General features: G+C 33.2%; 1 protein-coding gene across 3 annotated transcripts in view; it reads left to right on the top strand.

Annotated features, from left to right (window-relative positions):
• The window catches only part of Vps13a (vacuolar protein sorting 13 homolog A), a 255,843-nt gene that overhangs the window by 216,351 nt on the left and 21,396 nt on the right, over window positions 1-18,096 (top strand). For all 3 annotated transcript variants that reach the window (XM_071600547.1, XM_071600551.1, XM_071600552.1), the window contains 3 exons: window positions 5,385-5,470; window positions 7,205-7,328; window positions 8,548-8,622. In XM_071600547.1, coding sequence (XP_071456648.1) covers window positions 5,385-5,470; window positions 7,205-7,328; window positions 8,548-8,622 — 285 coding nt within the window. The remainder of the gene's footprint in view (window positions 1-5,384; window positions 5,471-7,204; window positions 7,329-8,547; window positions 8,623-18,096) is intronic.

Here is an 18,096-nt window from a genome sequence, read left to right as displayed (position 1 = left end):
CTCTCCAAAAATGATGACATGGTCAGATTTGATTTTTTGTTTAATCAACTTGCTTTACAGGGTAGCCTAAATATTACTTCTTCATTCTTGTTTACATTTATTCTGTTATATATGAAATCATTGAGTTTTAAAATAATTGATTTCAACTATATTTAATTATGAAGCTTGAATGAATACCCCCTTTTATTTGCCATGGCACTGAAATCTCAAATTTGAACTGAAATATTAAGACATCTTTTATCCCTAAACTTTGAGCACATTACTCTTCAGAAATTATTGGTTTTTTTCATAAAAATAGATTATTTTGAACAACTTGTTCAATTCTTAAATAATTGAAAATGATAGCACTTGCCATTTTTCAAGTAATTCCTTGGATTTTGTTGTTTATACAAATGGTTCACATTTTTAGTAGAATCTATTTATAAACCTTTCCTCTTTCCCCATCTCTTGAATATTAAAATTAAACAATCTATAAAAGTATTTCTTATTATCTAATAGATTTTATCACTTGATAGCATTCATTGTTAATTCATCTTTCATCTAGATGAATTTCATTTTCCTATAATCTCCCATGGTGTTGTCTTAAATTTTTTTATAAAAACTATGAGACCCTTACAGAAATTTCAGATATTAATCATATTTTATAGTTTTTGCTAAACTATGTATTCTTATTTTCACTTAGTTTTTAAAAATATATTTCCAATGAAAATATATTTATATTTTACACTTTATATTGCTTGGGATTTAAACTTTTCTATGTTTATATTTTTCTTTGCTTTTTCAGAATTTTGCTATTTTATAACATTTTGATGATTTGAAAGTATTAGAAATGTTGTTTGTGATACTATCTTTTTTAAGTTATGTTCTTTTTCTAATGTATTGGGATTTATCTGACAGAAAATGTGGATATTAGTAAAGTAACCCTGACACTAGTATCATCAAGCTCCTAATCTCTTTGTGTGTCTAAATGTGTGATTAATTTGATTGGATTTATTTACATTTAAAGTATCACTTCATTTATATAAAGTGCCATATATACTTTTCAAAATGCCAGGGAGATTCTTTTACCAATAATCATTTTAATTCTTACCTCTACATTTTGACAAATATATGTAATGAATGCAGCTTCTGTTGTATTATTTTGTTTCTTTCTTTTTGAAAGTTTCCCAGTTTATGATAGGTAAATCACACATTCTTTTAATGAATAAGGCAAAAAATATTTTTCGTTGAACACGAAAGCATATAAAGCAGACTGACATGTCTAATGTACTGGCTATTGTTAATCCTTTCATATTTCAGCCAAATCTTGATATTTATGCAAAGGCCTTATAGTGATTTCTAACCCTGATTTTGCTAATTCTTCATTTGTTTTAAAATGGTATCACAAATTATTTTAATAGAAACATTTCATACCTAGTATCTGTTTGGGATAGAGAAATATAGGATATTAACACTAAACTTATTGGATACTATTGATCTAGTTTAAAAATTCAACAACTACCGTCTTCTAGAATTATCAAAGACATTCTTGAGGTGCCTTGAGGGAAGTGTGTCTGACACCTTAAGAGGAAACATCATGGTATAGCAAAAAGCACTGGAATTAGAAATGAAGAAGCCAATGTTCTGAGCTCAGTTTTGCAACTGACCCAAGTCACTTAATTGTAGGATTATATATTTATTATTAATAATCACATGAGATCATTGTGAAGATTTACATGGATTGATTAAACACCAGATTCTCATTTTCTTGATATAAATGAAAAGATTGTTTTGGATGAACAATACCATTCCTCTAAAATTCTCAGGGTTCAAAAATATATAATGATGTTTGGAAAAGTATAGATCTTTCATATATAATGTGTTTATAAAGTCAAATAATTAGGCAGAAAATTTGTGACCAAAAGTGTGACATTTGTATACTCCTTACCATGTGACAGAAGGTGGATTTGGCTGATAAGCTATCACAATCTTTCCCATGCGTCTATGGATTTAGTTTCAGATTCTTGGATTCTGCTTATAATGCCATTATTGCTGTATTTTCACACAAGTAATAGAGACTTCAGCAACATTTTGCTGTGCAATGAGTTATATTTGATGTTTATTCAAATATATCAACTCTAATAACAAAAGGTCCAGTTTATTATGTTTCAAAGCACATTACTATGATCATAACATCTGTTAATTTTTTTAAGTGTTGTATTTAAGATTTTGGATGAATTCCAGAAAGCATTGCATGAATTATTTTTTTAGGTTTTTAAAAAAAATGCCAGATGCTATTGTAACTATTGAAATTGGTTTAATTGCTGGTAGACACAACTTAGATTTGATTTGAAAATGAAAAGTGATAAAAGGTAGGGTCAACTGCAGTGCCCAAACTTAACATAATATTGAAATAGAAGCTAGGTGCTTGAAGTGAAACAAGGGCTTTTGGGTTATTTGAAGATTATAATCTTTTAAGGGGATAGAGAGTCTTCTGTCAGGAGTGGTGTCTTTGAGGAAAGCAACATTTATAGTCTTGATTTTAAAAAGTGACCATGTAGAACAAAAGAGAACAAATATTTTGTAGTTTAATTTCAATTCAAACAATCATAATAAAAGGATTATATATTTATTATTAATAAAAACTTCACTCTCTCCTCACCATTGCCTTTAACAAGCCCAGAGATAAATACTGTTAACAGATCAGTGTGTACTCTTTCAGAAATGTCTAATGTTTATGCATTTCCCTACCGATTTCCTCCATAAATCAGTTCAGTAATATAATTTCTTTTCATTTAATATATCTTCTAACTTTTTCTGTATCTGTACACAGAAATCTGTCTTTTTATTATGACTTTATTATGACATTTCCCATTGTATGGCTGCCCCATAATTTATTTATTGAGTCCCTCATTAATGAACATTTAGATTTTTTGCTTGTAACACAACATTGCTATAAAGATCTTATATGTATATTTTGGCACTTGTTGGTTAAGATAAATCCTATCAGTGGAATTGCTAACTTGTAATTGATTTGTATTTTCTTTTTTTTGAGTTAAGTCTCCTTATTGGTCAGTTTGTTGTGTTTTTTGTTTGTTTGTTTGTTTTTTGTTTTTTTCCTGAACTACCTATTCATATCCTTTAGATAGTTTACTCTTGGTTTACCATTTTTCTCTCATAGGTTTATTTAAATCAATAGACTTCTCTAGATTATGAAATACCTCTCTGTATTAACAAACATTTTCCCAAATTTTCCTGTTCTTTTATTTCTTTGCTTATTTGCTTATTGTTTTGCCATTCAGTAGTGTTTATATGTTCTTAAAGTTTTTTTATTAAATTTCATGATCTTAGTTTTATTTGGGATTTTCCTGCTGGGAGATTATTAAAATGTTACTTTCATAGTATTTTTATAGACCTCTGTATACTTGCCTGATTGACCCATGCAGGATTTAGTATATAGAAAAATAGGTCCAGTTTTAGCCAGCAAGTTGTCTAAAACTATTTATTAGATAATGCATGCTCTTACCCACTAATTTGAAAGGCGTTTGCTGTCACAAATTTCTATATTCAGATAAAAAGATTTTTATAAATCCTATATGCATATTGGTCAGTTTCTGTAATTTGTATTTTTTTATTGGTTATGTCAGTGTAAACTTTCACCAGCACCAAGCTGTTTCATTACTGCAGCTGTACAAGTTATATTAATGATGTTAGGGTATTGTTCTCACTTTCTTTTTTTATAATTTAATTGATGTTATATTTTTCTTTCTACATAAATTTTATTATGATTTTGTCCAGTCACTTATCTTCCCTCCTCTACCTCCACCCCATCCTCCAAAAATTACCATCTTGGGACCACTTTGAAAGAGTATATATGTGTTATGTATAAATGTGAAAGGGGGTAAATAATATCTTTATTATAATGAATTTTTACATTTATGAATAAGGCATGGATTTTCATTTTAAAAAATTCATTTATCCCCCTTAGGAAAGTATTATACCTTCTATCATAACTTATGCACATTGTTTGTAAAAACATACATATAAATATCTTTTTTATCTTACAAGAATAATTTTTTCCTTCTATTTCCAAATTGATTACTGGGTTTTATGTATTTGGCTTCCTAGATATACTGTCATCTGCAAATAAGTTCTTCCCTGCCTCTCTAATTGAGGCTTCTTTCTCTTAATTTATATCTTCTTGAAATGTGACCCATTTCACCTGATTTTTCACATTTATTTGCATAATTTGTAAGTTAATAATACTTATTAATTTCTTCTAAATCTGTGCCTCTGTCCCTTTTAATTTCTGATATATTTGTGTTTAATTGCCTTACCTATTTGTAGATACTTTTTCTCAATTTTTTGTGATCTTCTAAGTTAGAAACTTATTCCACTTGGTCCTCTTGCTCTAAAAGACTGGTTCCTAAGACATTACATAAAAAACCATGCCTCATCACGCTGTTTCAGTTTTTTATTTCTGTCTCCATTAAAAGTGAAACCATTCTATCCACCTTTTATATCAAGACAATTATGAAATAACATCTTAGCTTCTAAGCTAAATATTTGTAGTTTTTTTTAAAGATACAACTTCAAGAAACACAATTTTTTAAACTCTTGTATCTTCTTTTTGAATTTCTTGAAGACTTCTAACATTTTGCCTAAATCCTTAACATGCCTTTATTGAGGGATCATGATCACAATTAACATTGCTTACCTTTCGAAACAGTCTAGCCTGCTATGTTTTAAATAGAGGAAGTAATTATTATCAGAGCCAATTACATTGAAAACAAATTTAAAAATTATTTTTATGGTTATGTTCATATTTTCTGGAGCAAATAATGGTTAACAGACAATACATAGACAATCTTTCAGTAGTCTTGAAAATAAATTTAAAGATTGTTACATAGTCTAAATAGGCCTCAGGGCTCCTATTTGTCTAGAAACTCTGCTCCTCATTTTTTAATGAGTTCTGAGATTGGCAAAGAAAAGTATCTTTATAGAGCAGGTGAAATTTCCAGGGAAGAGACAAAGTGGGGGCCAATAGTTATTTATATGATGCATGCATTTATGAGTTTTATACATGTTCTATGCAAATGTAATCTAATGTTAATATATTTTCTGAGATTAAATGACAACAGTTTAATACCTCATTAGATTGAATTTAAACAACAATATTTTTTAAAATCTACAATTTAAAGATTGGCATTGCTGCATTCAAGAAATCTTAAAGCAGTGTAGCAAATACTTTTAAAAAGGAAGCAGCAATAATTTTTTGAATGTTTGAATTTTCTGATATGTATATTTTTTATATATTAATTATTTCCTCCATTGAGAAATGATTTTTAGAGGATCATAACATATTATGGAACATTATCAATTTTCTCACTCTCACTTTTTTTTAGGTAATGGAAAATGGAAGATTCGCAAAATACAAATATTTTACCCATGTCATGATCAATAAAACAGATTTGTTTATGATAACTAGAAGGTAACTTGCTTTCTTTCTCCATTGTAATTAGATAATGGGTTAACTAACAGTCACTTGTTATACATCTTTTGTTCCATGTAGTCCTGCTAACTCTGGTTCTCTTTCTCTAAAAGACTGGTTCCTAAGACATTACATAAATTCCTGTTTAGATTTGTGCATATATACAGGTAAATAGCCACACATAACTTTAAATTAGATTCTAGAGGATTTGCTTCAATCAGTTTATTGTATGCAGAAATTTTATAAAGCTATCCTCTCAGAGATCAACTTCCCTCCCTCTGAAGAAGTACACAATTTCAGGTTACCATAAAAGTCAATAGTACTGTGATTGTATTTATTCATTATAATATAGAGACCCAGTCACACAATTTTATACACAAATGGAAGTAGATAGCATTATATGTGGATACTCCTGGCAACAGTGACATCTTCAGATAGAACTATAGACAGTGGAAGGGTTCTTTCAAAAATACTCAGTGACACAGCCTGTAGACACAGCTGGCCATGTACTCAAACACTACTAAGTTTGTGCCAACAGCCACTATAATCCAGGAATGGTGAAAGAGAGGATGAGAGGCAGAAGACTGAGGTGAGAGACATAAAGCCAGATTAGCTTTCTCCTTCTGCATTTCCACCAGAAGCTAGCTATTTCTTTAACTTGTTCCCTTAAATTGAAAGTATAGTTATTTAAAAGAAAACTCTGGTTACACCTAAAATTGATATTTCAACCAGAAAGAGAAATTGCAGAAGAAAGGATTAAATAGAATTATTAAATGCATTTTCATTTCTTAATTTCTTCTCCCAAAATAGGAAAACAAAAATTGATTAAAATGAAAAGCATGTGGTGACACATGCCTGTAATCCCAACATCTGGGGAGGCTGAGGCAGGAAGATCATAAGTTCAAAGCCAGCCTCAGCAACCTAGCAAATCCCTAAGCTACTTAGTGAGACCCTATCTCAAAATAAAAAGGACTGGGGATGTGGTTCAGTTGTTAAATGCCCCTGGGTTCAATCCCTGTTACAAAAAAATGAAACCCAAGATGATGGCTTTTTTGAAATTTCCTTCTAAAATTGATAATAGGGCTTGATTTTGCCTGTGAAAAACCCAATGCCTCTCAGCATGTCAATTTTGTTTAACGTAGTTAGAAAAGTCTCTTTCTGATATATGCTGGGAAATGTATTACAGGAGTCTTAGTAATACAATAAAATATTTATTCTAAAATGCTAATTATATGAAAGTTCTCCAAACTATTGGCTGGTAATTGGTTCTATAAATGGTTTCTATTTCTAACATTTTTTATTTCTCATGTATTTATCTTTATAAATATATTAGTTTTTCTTGTTATACTTTAAATTTCCTACTAAGCACACTTTAGTTGCATCCCAAAAAATTTGTATTATGTTTTCATTCTGTTCAAAATATTTTCTAATTTCCTTTGAAATTCCATGGGTTATTTTAGAAATGTCTTAATTTATGGGCATTTGGAAATATTCTTGAGCTCTTCCTGATATTTTTCTAATTTTGTTCCATTATGATCTGAAAATATACTTTTATGGTTTTTGTTCTTTTAAATTCATTAAAAAATTTTTATGACCCAGAATGTAGTTTATCTGGAGAAATGGTTTATGTGCACTTGAAGAGAATGTGTATTCTGTTACTAGATATAAGTGCCTCTGTTTTTAAAGTGGATTCTTTGCTTTCTTCCCTTTGCCCCCTCTTTTCTCCTCCCTCAGTGGTGTATTGTTTGTAACAAAGGGAGCATTTGGACAACTTACATGTGAGTGGCAGTATAGTTTTGATGAATTTACCAAAGAGCCTTTCATTGTTCATGGGAGAAGATTGCGTATTGAAGCAAAGGTATATTGAATACATTTTTTTCAAAAAACTTGGAACTGAAAATATACATTGTAACAGTTACCTTTATTTTTGTAATGTTTCTTCCTCTTTTATAAATGTTCTTGTGGTCTTGGTGTGGTTTTCCTAAAACTGATAGTTGGGCTTTAATTGAAGAAGGGGATACGGGGAGGCCACGGGAAAAAAGTTCTATTTTCTGTGCTATTATATTGACAACAGCATTCCTAGTTACTTATTTCATAAGCAGGAATAGAACCCCAACTAAATATGAAATAATGGATGGTGGCTATTAGCCTCTGCTCTAAACCATGGCTTTCCTGGTTTTGTTTCTTGTCTTTTTCCCTTTCCAAAGATAACAGTTCCCCTTATTTCCTTTTTTCCTCTTATTTTCCTTTCCAAAGATAACAGTTCCCTATATTTCCTATTTTCTTCCTTTTTCACCTTTTTTTTTTTTTTTTTTTTTTTGAGACCTGTGTCAGCAAATTGCTATTCTGTTTTAGATAGAAGAAACTTATTTCTTCTGGGTTCTATATTTGTGTGGATTTTTTAATTACTTAAAGGTATTGCTAAACCAGTAAAACCTCCCATCTTCTTTTATAACAATACCCATCCTGGTCCTTAGTAGTACCACTTTTCTTAGTTATCCCTCAAATGGTTAATATCTGCTATTAAACAGTTTCCCCCAACAAATAGCAAACAATACCAAAAGAGTTGTGAACAGTAGAGAATTATAATCTAGGATCTAACCTTATTTCTTTGATTCTAAACTGCATTCCTATTTCATGACCGGTTTAAAATGTCACAGGTACATACATACATACACACATGCACATACTATATAACTTGTGTGTATATGTATGTGTGCATATATATGTGTGTATTATTTTTGAACTGGACTCAATCAAGGTTGCACAGCCTTATATCAAGAAATGAGGAATTATTTGAAAAGAAAAAATAATAGACATCCTTCTCATCCTTTTATGTCCTTAGCAATTGAAATCTCACCATAAGCCTTTTAACTTGGGTTTAGTGATATGTGAGAATGTAGCCTTTTTTCTGTTTGCTTTGATTCTTCTTTGTTATCCATTCTTGGCTTTTTAAAGGTGCATATTTGTGTAAAATGGACACTTTAAACATAGGCTAATAAATTTGTCTGGCATTTCTTTCTTGTATTTTTACAACTGGATTTTCTTTTTAATAAAGTTACATATTCTGCTTATAGGAACGGGTGAAGTCTGTATTTCATGCCAAAGAGTTTGGAAAAATAATTAACTTCAAGACCCCAGAGGATGCAAGGGTAAGTATAATGAATCTTTTACTTAAACTAGCTAGGTGCTTTTCACATTAAAACCTGTAAGTTTAAAAAAACAGGATAAATTTTGTTTGGGATTTTTGTTTTTGTATTTTGACAGTTTTTAGAATGTAATTAGTATTTCCCCAAAACATTTTCCATTCAATTTAACACTCCTGTTTGCTTCTCAAATCAAAATGGTCTTTTAAATCCTAACTATACTATATTTTAAAATGTCAAAAACAGAAGAAATTATTTCATTCTAGTGTTAAAATCTCAGTTCCAGCAGAGAAAGTATAGCCCCATATACAACAGTAGAAAAATCAACCATATGTGATTTAACCACAAAACAAAAACAAAGAAAGCCACTACTATAACATGGCACAGGGCAAAGAGAGCCAAATCTATAGTCAGAAAATTTGAGTTTGAATACTGTTTCTGTTCCTTCTTCATGGTAGAATCTTGAAGGAAGTCAGTCAAGCTTAGTTTCCTAGAGATGGGAATGTTGTGAACTGACAAGCACTATATATACTTCAGGGATTATGGCACTTATAACAATGTGCACTGTCAAGAAAATGAAGACTATGAACCGATTATGTGAACCTCATTGATTGTAGTTAGATACTATTCTTGACACCAAATTATACCTAATGTGTTAGGAAATTTACAGTAAGAGCACCTGGCTCCTTTATTAATCACTGGGCCTCCTGCCTGGATTCAGTACATATACCTGGCCTCCTGGCTGGGCATGACTATTGCTGGTAAATGGCACATCTGATCCCAAATGAGGGATATCCCAAACCCCACCCCAGTAAGCACAAACCAGGTAGCATGTGCTGTTTAATTTTACTAGATATTGTATATAAGACAACATTGGCACAGGAACAGTAGAAAATGGGAATTACAAAGAAATATGAGTAAAGCAGCTGGACCCTTAATATATGTGTCACTTGGAACAAGGAGACAAAATGGAGCATGATAACAGCATGACTTTTAGGCTACTATCTTTCATGTTGCTGAAAAATATCACCACCTATTTCAATTTTTCTGTGATAAATTCTTATAATTTCTGTTCTCATGTGACTCTATCCCATAGAATTTAATTCTGCTCTTCCAGAAACATTCATAGAAAGCTACTGAACTCAGTTCTCAGTTCTCCGGGTATGTTAGGGCTGTTCCCACTAGGTGGTTCTTAATGTAAAGAGGCACAACCATCTCTGCCAAATGTTTTTTTTTTTCTTTTCTGAGGAAGTTCTGTTTGCTTTTTAATTTATATCTTAACTGATTCATAAAAACAAAAATTGTAAATATTATTGAGTTACCATGGTAACTTTCCATATATGTACACTGTACAATATTTACATCAGGTTAAACATATTTCTGTCCTCAAACATTTATCATTTTTTATGCTCACAATCCTTCTTTCCAGACTTTTAGAATCTACAGTACATTATTGCCATTTGTGGTCACCCAACTGAGCAGTAAAATACCAGGCTTCATTCCTAACTGTAAATTAGTACCCATGGATCAACATTTCCCCATCCCTCCCCACCTCTACTATTCACCATTCTATTCTTAATTTCTATTAGATCAACATTTTTTAGGTTCCCCATAAGAATGAAATCATACAGTACTTAACTTTTTGTGTCTGTCTTATTACACTTTAGTACTCTATACAGTTTCGCACATGTTGCTGCAAATAACAGGATTTCATTTTCTTTAATAGCTGGAGAGTATTCCAACTACAAATGTACATTTTCATTGTTCCTTTAAGATCCTTTAATTTTCCTCATTTCCCTTTCCTTTGGATATAAACCCAAAAGTGGTATTGCTGGATCAGATGGTAGACCTATATTTAATTTATTGAGGAAACTTCATGCTGTTTTACATAATGACTGTACCAAATTACATTCCCACCAATAGTGTACAATTTCCCTTTTCTCTACATCTTCACCAGCATTTGTCACATTCAGTCTTTTTGATAATAACCATATTGAGAATGAAGAGATATTTCATTATTGTTTTCCCTGTTGATTAGTGATATTGAACCTTTTTTCATGAGTTTTTTGGCTATTTGTGTCTTTTTTATGTAAATTTTTTAAATTTTATATGACAGCAAAATGCATTACAATTCTTATTACATATAAAGCACAATTTTTCATATCTTTGGTTGTATACATAGTATACAATTCGTGTCTTCATACATGGACATTGGATAGCAATGATCATCACATTCCACCATCATTAATAATCCCATGCCCCCACCCTTCCCCACAACCCCTCTGCCCTATCTAGAGTTCGTCTGTTCCTCCCATGCTCCCATTCCCTATCCCACTATGAATCAACCTCCTTATATCAAATAAAACATTCAGCATTTGGTTTTTTGGGATTGGCTAACTTCACTTAACATTATCTTCTCTAACTCCATCCAATTACCTGCAAATGCCATGATTTTATTCTCTTTTATTGCTGAGTAATATTCCATTGTGTATATATGCCACTTTTTTTAATCCATTCATCTATTGAAGGGCATCTAGGTTGGTTTCACAGTTTACCTATTGTGAATTGTGCAGCTATGAACATTGATGTGGCTGTGTCCCTGTAATATGCTGTTTTTAAGTCCTTTGAGTATAGACCAAAAAGAGGGACAGCTGGATCAAATGGTGGTTCCATTCCCAATTTTCCAAGAAATTTCCATACTGCTTTCCATATTGGCTGCACCAATTTGCAGTCCCACCAGCATTATATGAGTGTACCTTTTCCCCCATATCCTTGCCAACACTTATTATTGATTGTCTTCATAATAGCTGCCATTCTGACTGGAGTGAGATGAAATCTTGGAGTATTTTGATTTGCATTTCTCTAATTGCTAGTGATGATGAACATTTTTCATGTATTTGTTGATTGATTGTACATCATCTTCTGAGAGTGTCTCTTCAGTTCCTTGGCCCATTTATTGATTGGGTTATTTGGGGTTTTTTTGGTGTTTAGCTTTTTGAGTTCTTTATATACTCTAGTGATTAGTACTCTATCTGATGTGTGAGGGGTAAAGATTTGCTCCCAAGATGTAGGCTCTCTATTCACCTCACAGATTGTTTCTTTTGGTGAAAAGAAGCTTTCTAGTTTGAGTCCATCCCATATATTGATTCTTGATTTTAATTTTTGTGCCACAAGAGTCTTATTAAGGAAGTTGGTGCCTAATCTCACATGATGGAGATTAGGACCTACTTTTTCTACTATTAGATGCAGGGTCTCTGGTTGTATTTCTAAGTCCTTGATCCATTTTGAGTTGAGATTTGAGTGAGAGTTTTTCTATTGTTTTGAACATAAAGGGGTGCTTCTTTAAGTCTATTGATGTGATGAATTATACTTTTTGATTTACATATGTTGAACCAACCTTGCATCTCTGGGATGAATCCCACTTGATCTTTTTGATATGTTTTTGTATTCGATTTGCCAGAACTTTATTGAGAATTTTTGCATCTATGTTCATTAGAGATATTGGTCTGAAGTTTTCTTTTTTTTTAATGTGTCTTTGCCTGGTTTTGGCATCAGAGTGATACTGGCCTCAAAGAATGAGTTTGGAAGTGCTCCCTCTTTTTCGATTTCCTGAAATAAATTGGACAGTATTGGTATTAGTTCTTGTTTAAAGGTCTTGTAAAACTCGGCTGTGTATCCATTCGGTCCTGAACTTTTCTTGGATGGTAGACTTTTTGATGGCATCTGCTATTTCGTCACTTGAAATTGATCTGTTTAAATTATGTATATCATCCTGATTCAATTTGGACAAATTATATGACTCTAGAAATTTGTCAAAGCCTTTGATTTTTCTGTTTTATTGGAGTATATGTTTTCAAAATAATTTCTAATTATCTTCTGTATTTCTATAGTGTCTGTTGTGATATTTCCTTTTTAATCATGTATGTTAGTGGTTTGAGCTTTCACTCTTCTTCTCTTTTTAGCATGGCTAATGGTCTGTTGATTTTATGTATTTTTTTCAAAGAACCAACATTTTCTTTTTGTCAATTTCTTTAATTGTTTTTTGTTTCAATTTCATTGATTTCAGCTATGATTTTAATTATTTCCTGTCTTCTGCTGCTTTTGGTGTTGATTTTTTCTTCTTTTTCTAGGGCTTTGAGGTGTAGTGTTAAGTCATTTATTTATTGACTTTTTCTTCTTTTAAGGAATGAACTCCATTCAATTAACTTTCCTCTTAGAACTGCTTTCATAGTGTCCTAGAGATTTCGATATGTTGTATCTATTTTCTCATTCACCTCTAAAAACCTTTTAATCTCCTCCTTGATGTCTTCTGTAACCCATTGTTCATTCAGTAGCATATTATTCAGTCTCCAGGTGTTGGAGTGGATTTTATTATTTTATCATTGATTTCTAATTTCATTCCATTATGATCTGACAGGATGCAGGGTAGTATCTCTACTTTTTTATATTTGCTAAGAGTTGCTTTGTGGCAGAGTATATGATCTATTTTGGAGAAGGATCTATGTGCTGCTGAGAAGAAAGTATATTCTCTTGTTGAAGGTTAGAATATTCTATATATGTCAGTTAAGTCTAAGTTATTGATTATATTATTGAGTTCTATAGTTTCTTTGTTCAGCTTTTGTTTGGAAGATCTATCTAGTGATGAAAGAGGTGTGTTAAAGTCACCCAAAATTATCGTATTGTGGTCTATTTGACTCTTGAATTTGAGAAGAGTTTGTTTGATGAACGTAGCTGCTCCATTGTTTGGGGCATACATATTTATAATTGTTAAGTCTTGTTGGTGTATGGTTTCCTTGAGCAGTATGTAGTATCCTTCCTTATCCTTTTTGACTGACTTTAGTTTGACTTTATTTGATATGAGGGTGGAAACCCCTCCTTGCTTCCACAGTCCATGTGAATGGTATGATTTTTTCCAACCCTTTACCTTCAGTCTGTGGATGTCTTTTCCTATGAGATGAGTCTCCTAGATGCAGCATATTGTTGTTTTTTTTTTTTTTTTTTTTTTTTTTTTTTGTCCAATCTGCTAGTCTATGTCTTTTGATTGGTGAGTTTAGGTGAGTTTAGGCCATTCACATTCAGGGTTATTACTGAGACATGATTTGCATTCCCAGCCATTTTTGTTTATTTTTGGTATTTAAGGTAACTTGGTTTCTCCTCTAATTAGATTTTCCTTTAGTGTAATCCCTCCCTCTGCTAATTTTCATCATTGTTTTTAATTTCCTCTTCTTCTGATATTTTGCTGAGGATGTTCTGTAGTGCAAGCTTTCTCATTGTAAATTCTTTTAACTTTTGTTTATCGTGGAAGGTTTTTATTTCATCATATCTAAAGCTTAGTTTTGCTGGATATAAGATTCTAGGTTGGCAACCATTTTCTTTCAGAGCTTGGTATATGTTGTTCCAGGATCTCCTGGCTTTGAGGGTCTAGGTTGAAAAATCTGCTGAGATTCAAATTGATGTTCCTCTATATGTGATCTGATTCCTCTCTCTTGCAGCTTTTAAGATTCTATCCTTATTCTGTATGCTAGGCATTTTCATTATAATGTGCCTTGGTGTAGATCTGTTGTAATTTTATACATTTGGTATCCTGTAAGCTTCTTGTATTAGGTTTTCCAATTCGTTCTTCATGCTGGGAAAATTTTCTGATGTTATCTCATGGAAGAAATTGTGCACTCCTTTGGTTTGAAACTCTGTGCCTTCCTCTATTTCAATAACTCATAGATTTGGTCTTTTGATGCTGTCCCATAATTCTTGGATGTTTTGTTTATGGTTTCTAACTTTCTTCACTGTGTGATCAACTTTATTTTCCAGATTGTATATTTTGTCTTCATTATCTGACGTTTTTCTTCCAAGTGATCTAGTCTGTTGGTTATGCTTTCTATTGAGTTTTTAATTTGATTTATTGTATCATTTCAAGGATTTCTGACTGTTGTTTTTTGGGTTTTGGGTTTTTTTTTTTTTTTTTAGGGTCTCTATCTTTCTCTTGAAGTAATCTTTTGCTATCTCATTGTTGGAGTGATCAATTTTTGCTTATATTTGCTCATTTAGGTCATTCTTTAATTTACAGATAATTCACATCTTTATCTATTTCATCAATTTGCACTCTCCATAGATTCTGTTATTATAGTGTCCTGGTTTGTTTGGGGAACTTTCCTCCCTTTTTTTTTTTCATGTTGTTTATGTGTCTTCCTTTCTTGCAGTGTGGATCTGAGATACTACAGTTTCTTCCCTATATTCTTATAGTACGAGTGCAGATTGTCTGTACCTCACCTTGATGTTGGGCTTCCAGACCCTGCTGGTGTCCCTCAATGGATGCTACTGTATCTTGAGTCTGGACCTGCATAATTTGGAGTGGGTGGATCTGGGCCGCTGGGTTTGACCTCCCACTGTAATCTTCTGGTAGGAAGGGGCAGTCCTGCGCCAAACACTAGGCTCTGGCAGTGTCTGCCCCATGGGGGGAGGGGTGAATCGGGCTACTGAAATTCTTGATCCCTTGTGGGCTGTTGTGAGCTGTCTGGGCTGGATCTCGGCTCTCTAGTGTACTAGTCAGAAGCAGTGGTCCTGCACCAGAGGCTAGGCTCTGGCGAGTGTCTGCCCCATCGGGAATGGGTGGACCTGGCCTGCTGTGCGCCTGGGCCCTGCAGAGGCTGGTGTGGGTGGATCTGGGCCACTGGGCTTGACCTCCCATGGTAGTTGAGATCTTGGATCCCTGTGGACTGGTTGGTGTGGGCAGACTTCTTTTTTTAAATTAAAGCTTTATATGTAGTAGTTGGGTTCGTACCAACAAACTCATACAGGCATGGAAATTGTTTTTAGTTCATGATCTCCCTGCTTCAACCTCCCACATTTTACCTTCCCATCCTCCCGCTCCTCTTCCATTCCCCTTCCTTTCATCTACTAAACTTCTTTTTCCTCATCCATTAATTTATTTTTGAATTGTTCTTTATGCTATCGTATCCTTTCCTACCCCTTTCCTTTATTTTATTATAGCTTCCACATATGGGGAAAAAAACATTCAACTTTTGAGTATTTGAGTTTCTCTTATTTCACTTAGCATATTCTCCATTTACTGGCACATGCCATAATGTCATTCTTTTTATGTCGTGAGTAGAATTCCATTATATATATAACACAATTTCTTTTTTTTTCTTTCTTTTTTTTTATTGGTTGTTCAAAACATTACAAAGCTCTTGACATATCATATTTCATGCATTAGATTCAAGTTGGTTATGAACTCCCAATTTTACCCCAAATACAGATTGCAGAATCACATCGGTTACACATCCACATTTTTACATAATGCCCTAGTAGTAACTGTTGTATTCTGCTACCTTTTCTATCCTCTACTATCCCCCTTCCCCTCCCCTCCCATCTTCTCTCTATACCCCATCTACTGTAATTCATTTCTTTCCTTGTTTATTTTCCCATTCCCCTCACAACCTCTTATATGTAATTTTGTATAACAATGAGGGTCTCCCTCCATTACCATGCAATTTCCCTTTTCTCTCCCTTTCCCTCCCACCTCATGTCTCTGTTTAATGTTAATCTTTTCTTCCTGCTCTTCCTCCCTGCTCTGTTCTTAGTTGCTCTCATTATATCAAAGAAGACATTTGGTATTTGTTTTTTAGGGATTGGCTAGCTTCACTAAGCATAATCTCCTCTAGTGCCATCCATTTCCCTGCAAATCCCATGATTTTGTCATTTTTTAGTGCTGCGTAATACTCCATCGTGTATAAATGCCACATTTTTTTAATCCATTCATCTATTGAAGGGCATCTGGGTTGGTTCCACAGTCTAGCAATTGTGAATTGTGCTGCTATGAACATCGATGTGGCAGTATCCCTGTAGTACGCTCTTTTAAGGTCTTCAGGGAATAGTCCAAGAAGGGCAATGGCTGGGTCAAATGGTGGTTCCATTCCCAGCTTTCCCAGAAATCTCCATACTGCTTTCCAAATTGGCCGCACCAGTTTGCAGTCCCACCAGCAATGTACAAGAGTACCCTTTTCGCCACATCCTCGCCAGCACTTGTTGTTGTTTGACTTCATAATGGCTGCCAATCTTACTGGAGTGAGATGGTATCTTAGGGTGGTTTTGATTTGCATTTCTCTGACTGCTAGAGATGGTGAGCATTTTTTCATGTACTTCTTGATTGATTGTATGTCCTCCTCTGAGAAGTGTCTGTCTGTTCAGGTCCTTGGCCCATTTGTTGATTGGGTTATTTGTTGTCTTATTGTCTAATTTTTTCAGTTCTTTGTATACTCTGGATATTAGGGCTCTATCTGAAGTGTGAGGAGTAAAAATTTGTTCCCAGGATGTAGGCTCCCTATTTACCTCTCTTATTGTTTCTTTTGCTGAGAAAAAACTTTTTAGTTTAAGTAAGTCCCATTTGTTGATTCTTGTTATTAACTCTTGTGCTGTGGGTGTCCTATTAAGGAATTTAGAGCCCGACCCCACAATATGTAGATCGGAGCCAACTTTTTCTTCTATCAGACGCAGAGTCTCTGATTTAATATCTAGCTCCTTGATCCACTTTGAGTTAACTTTTGTGCATGGCGAGAGGAGGGGATTCAGTTTCATTTTGTTGCATATGAATTTCCAGTTTTCCCAACACCATTTGTTGAAGATGCTATCCTTCCTCCATTGCAAGCTTTTAGCTCCTTTATCAAATATAAGATAGTTGTAGCTTTGTGGATTAGTCTCTGTGTCCTCTATTCTGTACCATTGGTCCACCCGCCTGTTTTGGTACCAGTACCATGCTGTTTTTGTTACTATTGCTCTGTAATATAGTTTGAAATCTGGTATCGCTCTACCGCCTGATTCACACTTCCTGCTTTGAATTGCTTTTGCTATTCTGGGTCTTTTATTTTTCCATATGAATTTCATGATTGCTTTATCTATTTCTACAAGAAATGCCGTTGGGATTTTGATTGGCATTGCATTAAACCTATAGAGAACTTTTGGTAATATCGCCATTTTGATGATGTTAGTTCTGCCTATCCATGAACAGGGTATATTTTTCCATATTCTAAGATCTTCTTCTACTTCTCTTTTTAGGGTTCTGTAGTTTTCATTGTATAGATCTTTCACCTCTTTTGTTAGGTTGATTCCCAAGTATTTTTTTGTTGTTGTTGAGGATATTGTGAATGGAGTGTTTTTCCTCATTTCCGTTTCAGAAGTTTTGTCGCTGATATACAGAAATGCCTTTGATTTATGCGTGTTGATTTTATATCCTGCCACTTTGCTGAATTCATTTATTAGTTCTAGTAGTTTCTTTGTAGACCCTTTTGGGTCTTCTAGGTATAGAATAATGTTACCGCAAATAGTGATAATTTAAGTTCTTGTTTTCCTATTTTTATGCATTTAATTTCTTTCGTCTGTCTAATTGCTCTGGCCAGTGTTTCGAGAACTATATTGAATAGAAGTGGTGATAGAGGGCATCCCTGTCTTGTTCCAGATTTTAGAGGGAATGCCTTCAATTTTTCT

The sequence above is a fragment of the Marmota flaviventris genome, chromosome 13 (genome assembly GCF_047511675.1).
Source record: "Marmota flaviventris isolate mMarFla1 chromosome 13, mMarFla1.hap1, whole genome shotgun sequence".
NCBI lineage: Eukaryota > Metazoa > Chordata > Mammalia > Rodentia > Sciuridae > Marmota > Marmota flaviventris.
The sequence above is the reverse complement of the archived record's forward strand: the minus strand, read 5'-3'. Positions and strand labels throughout refer to the sequence as shown.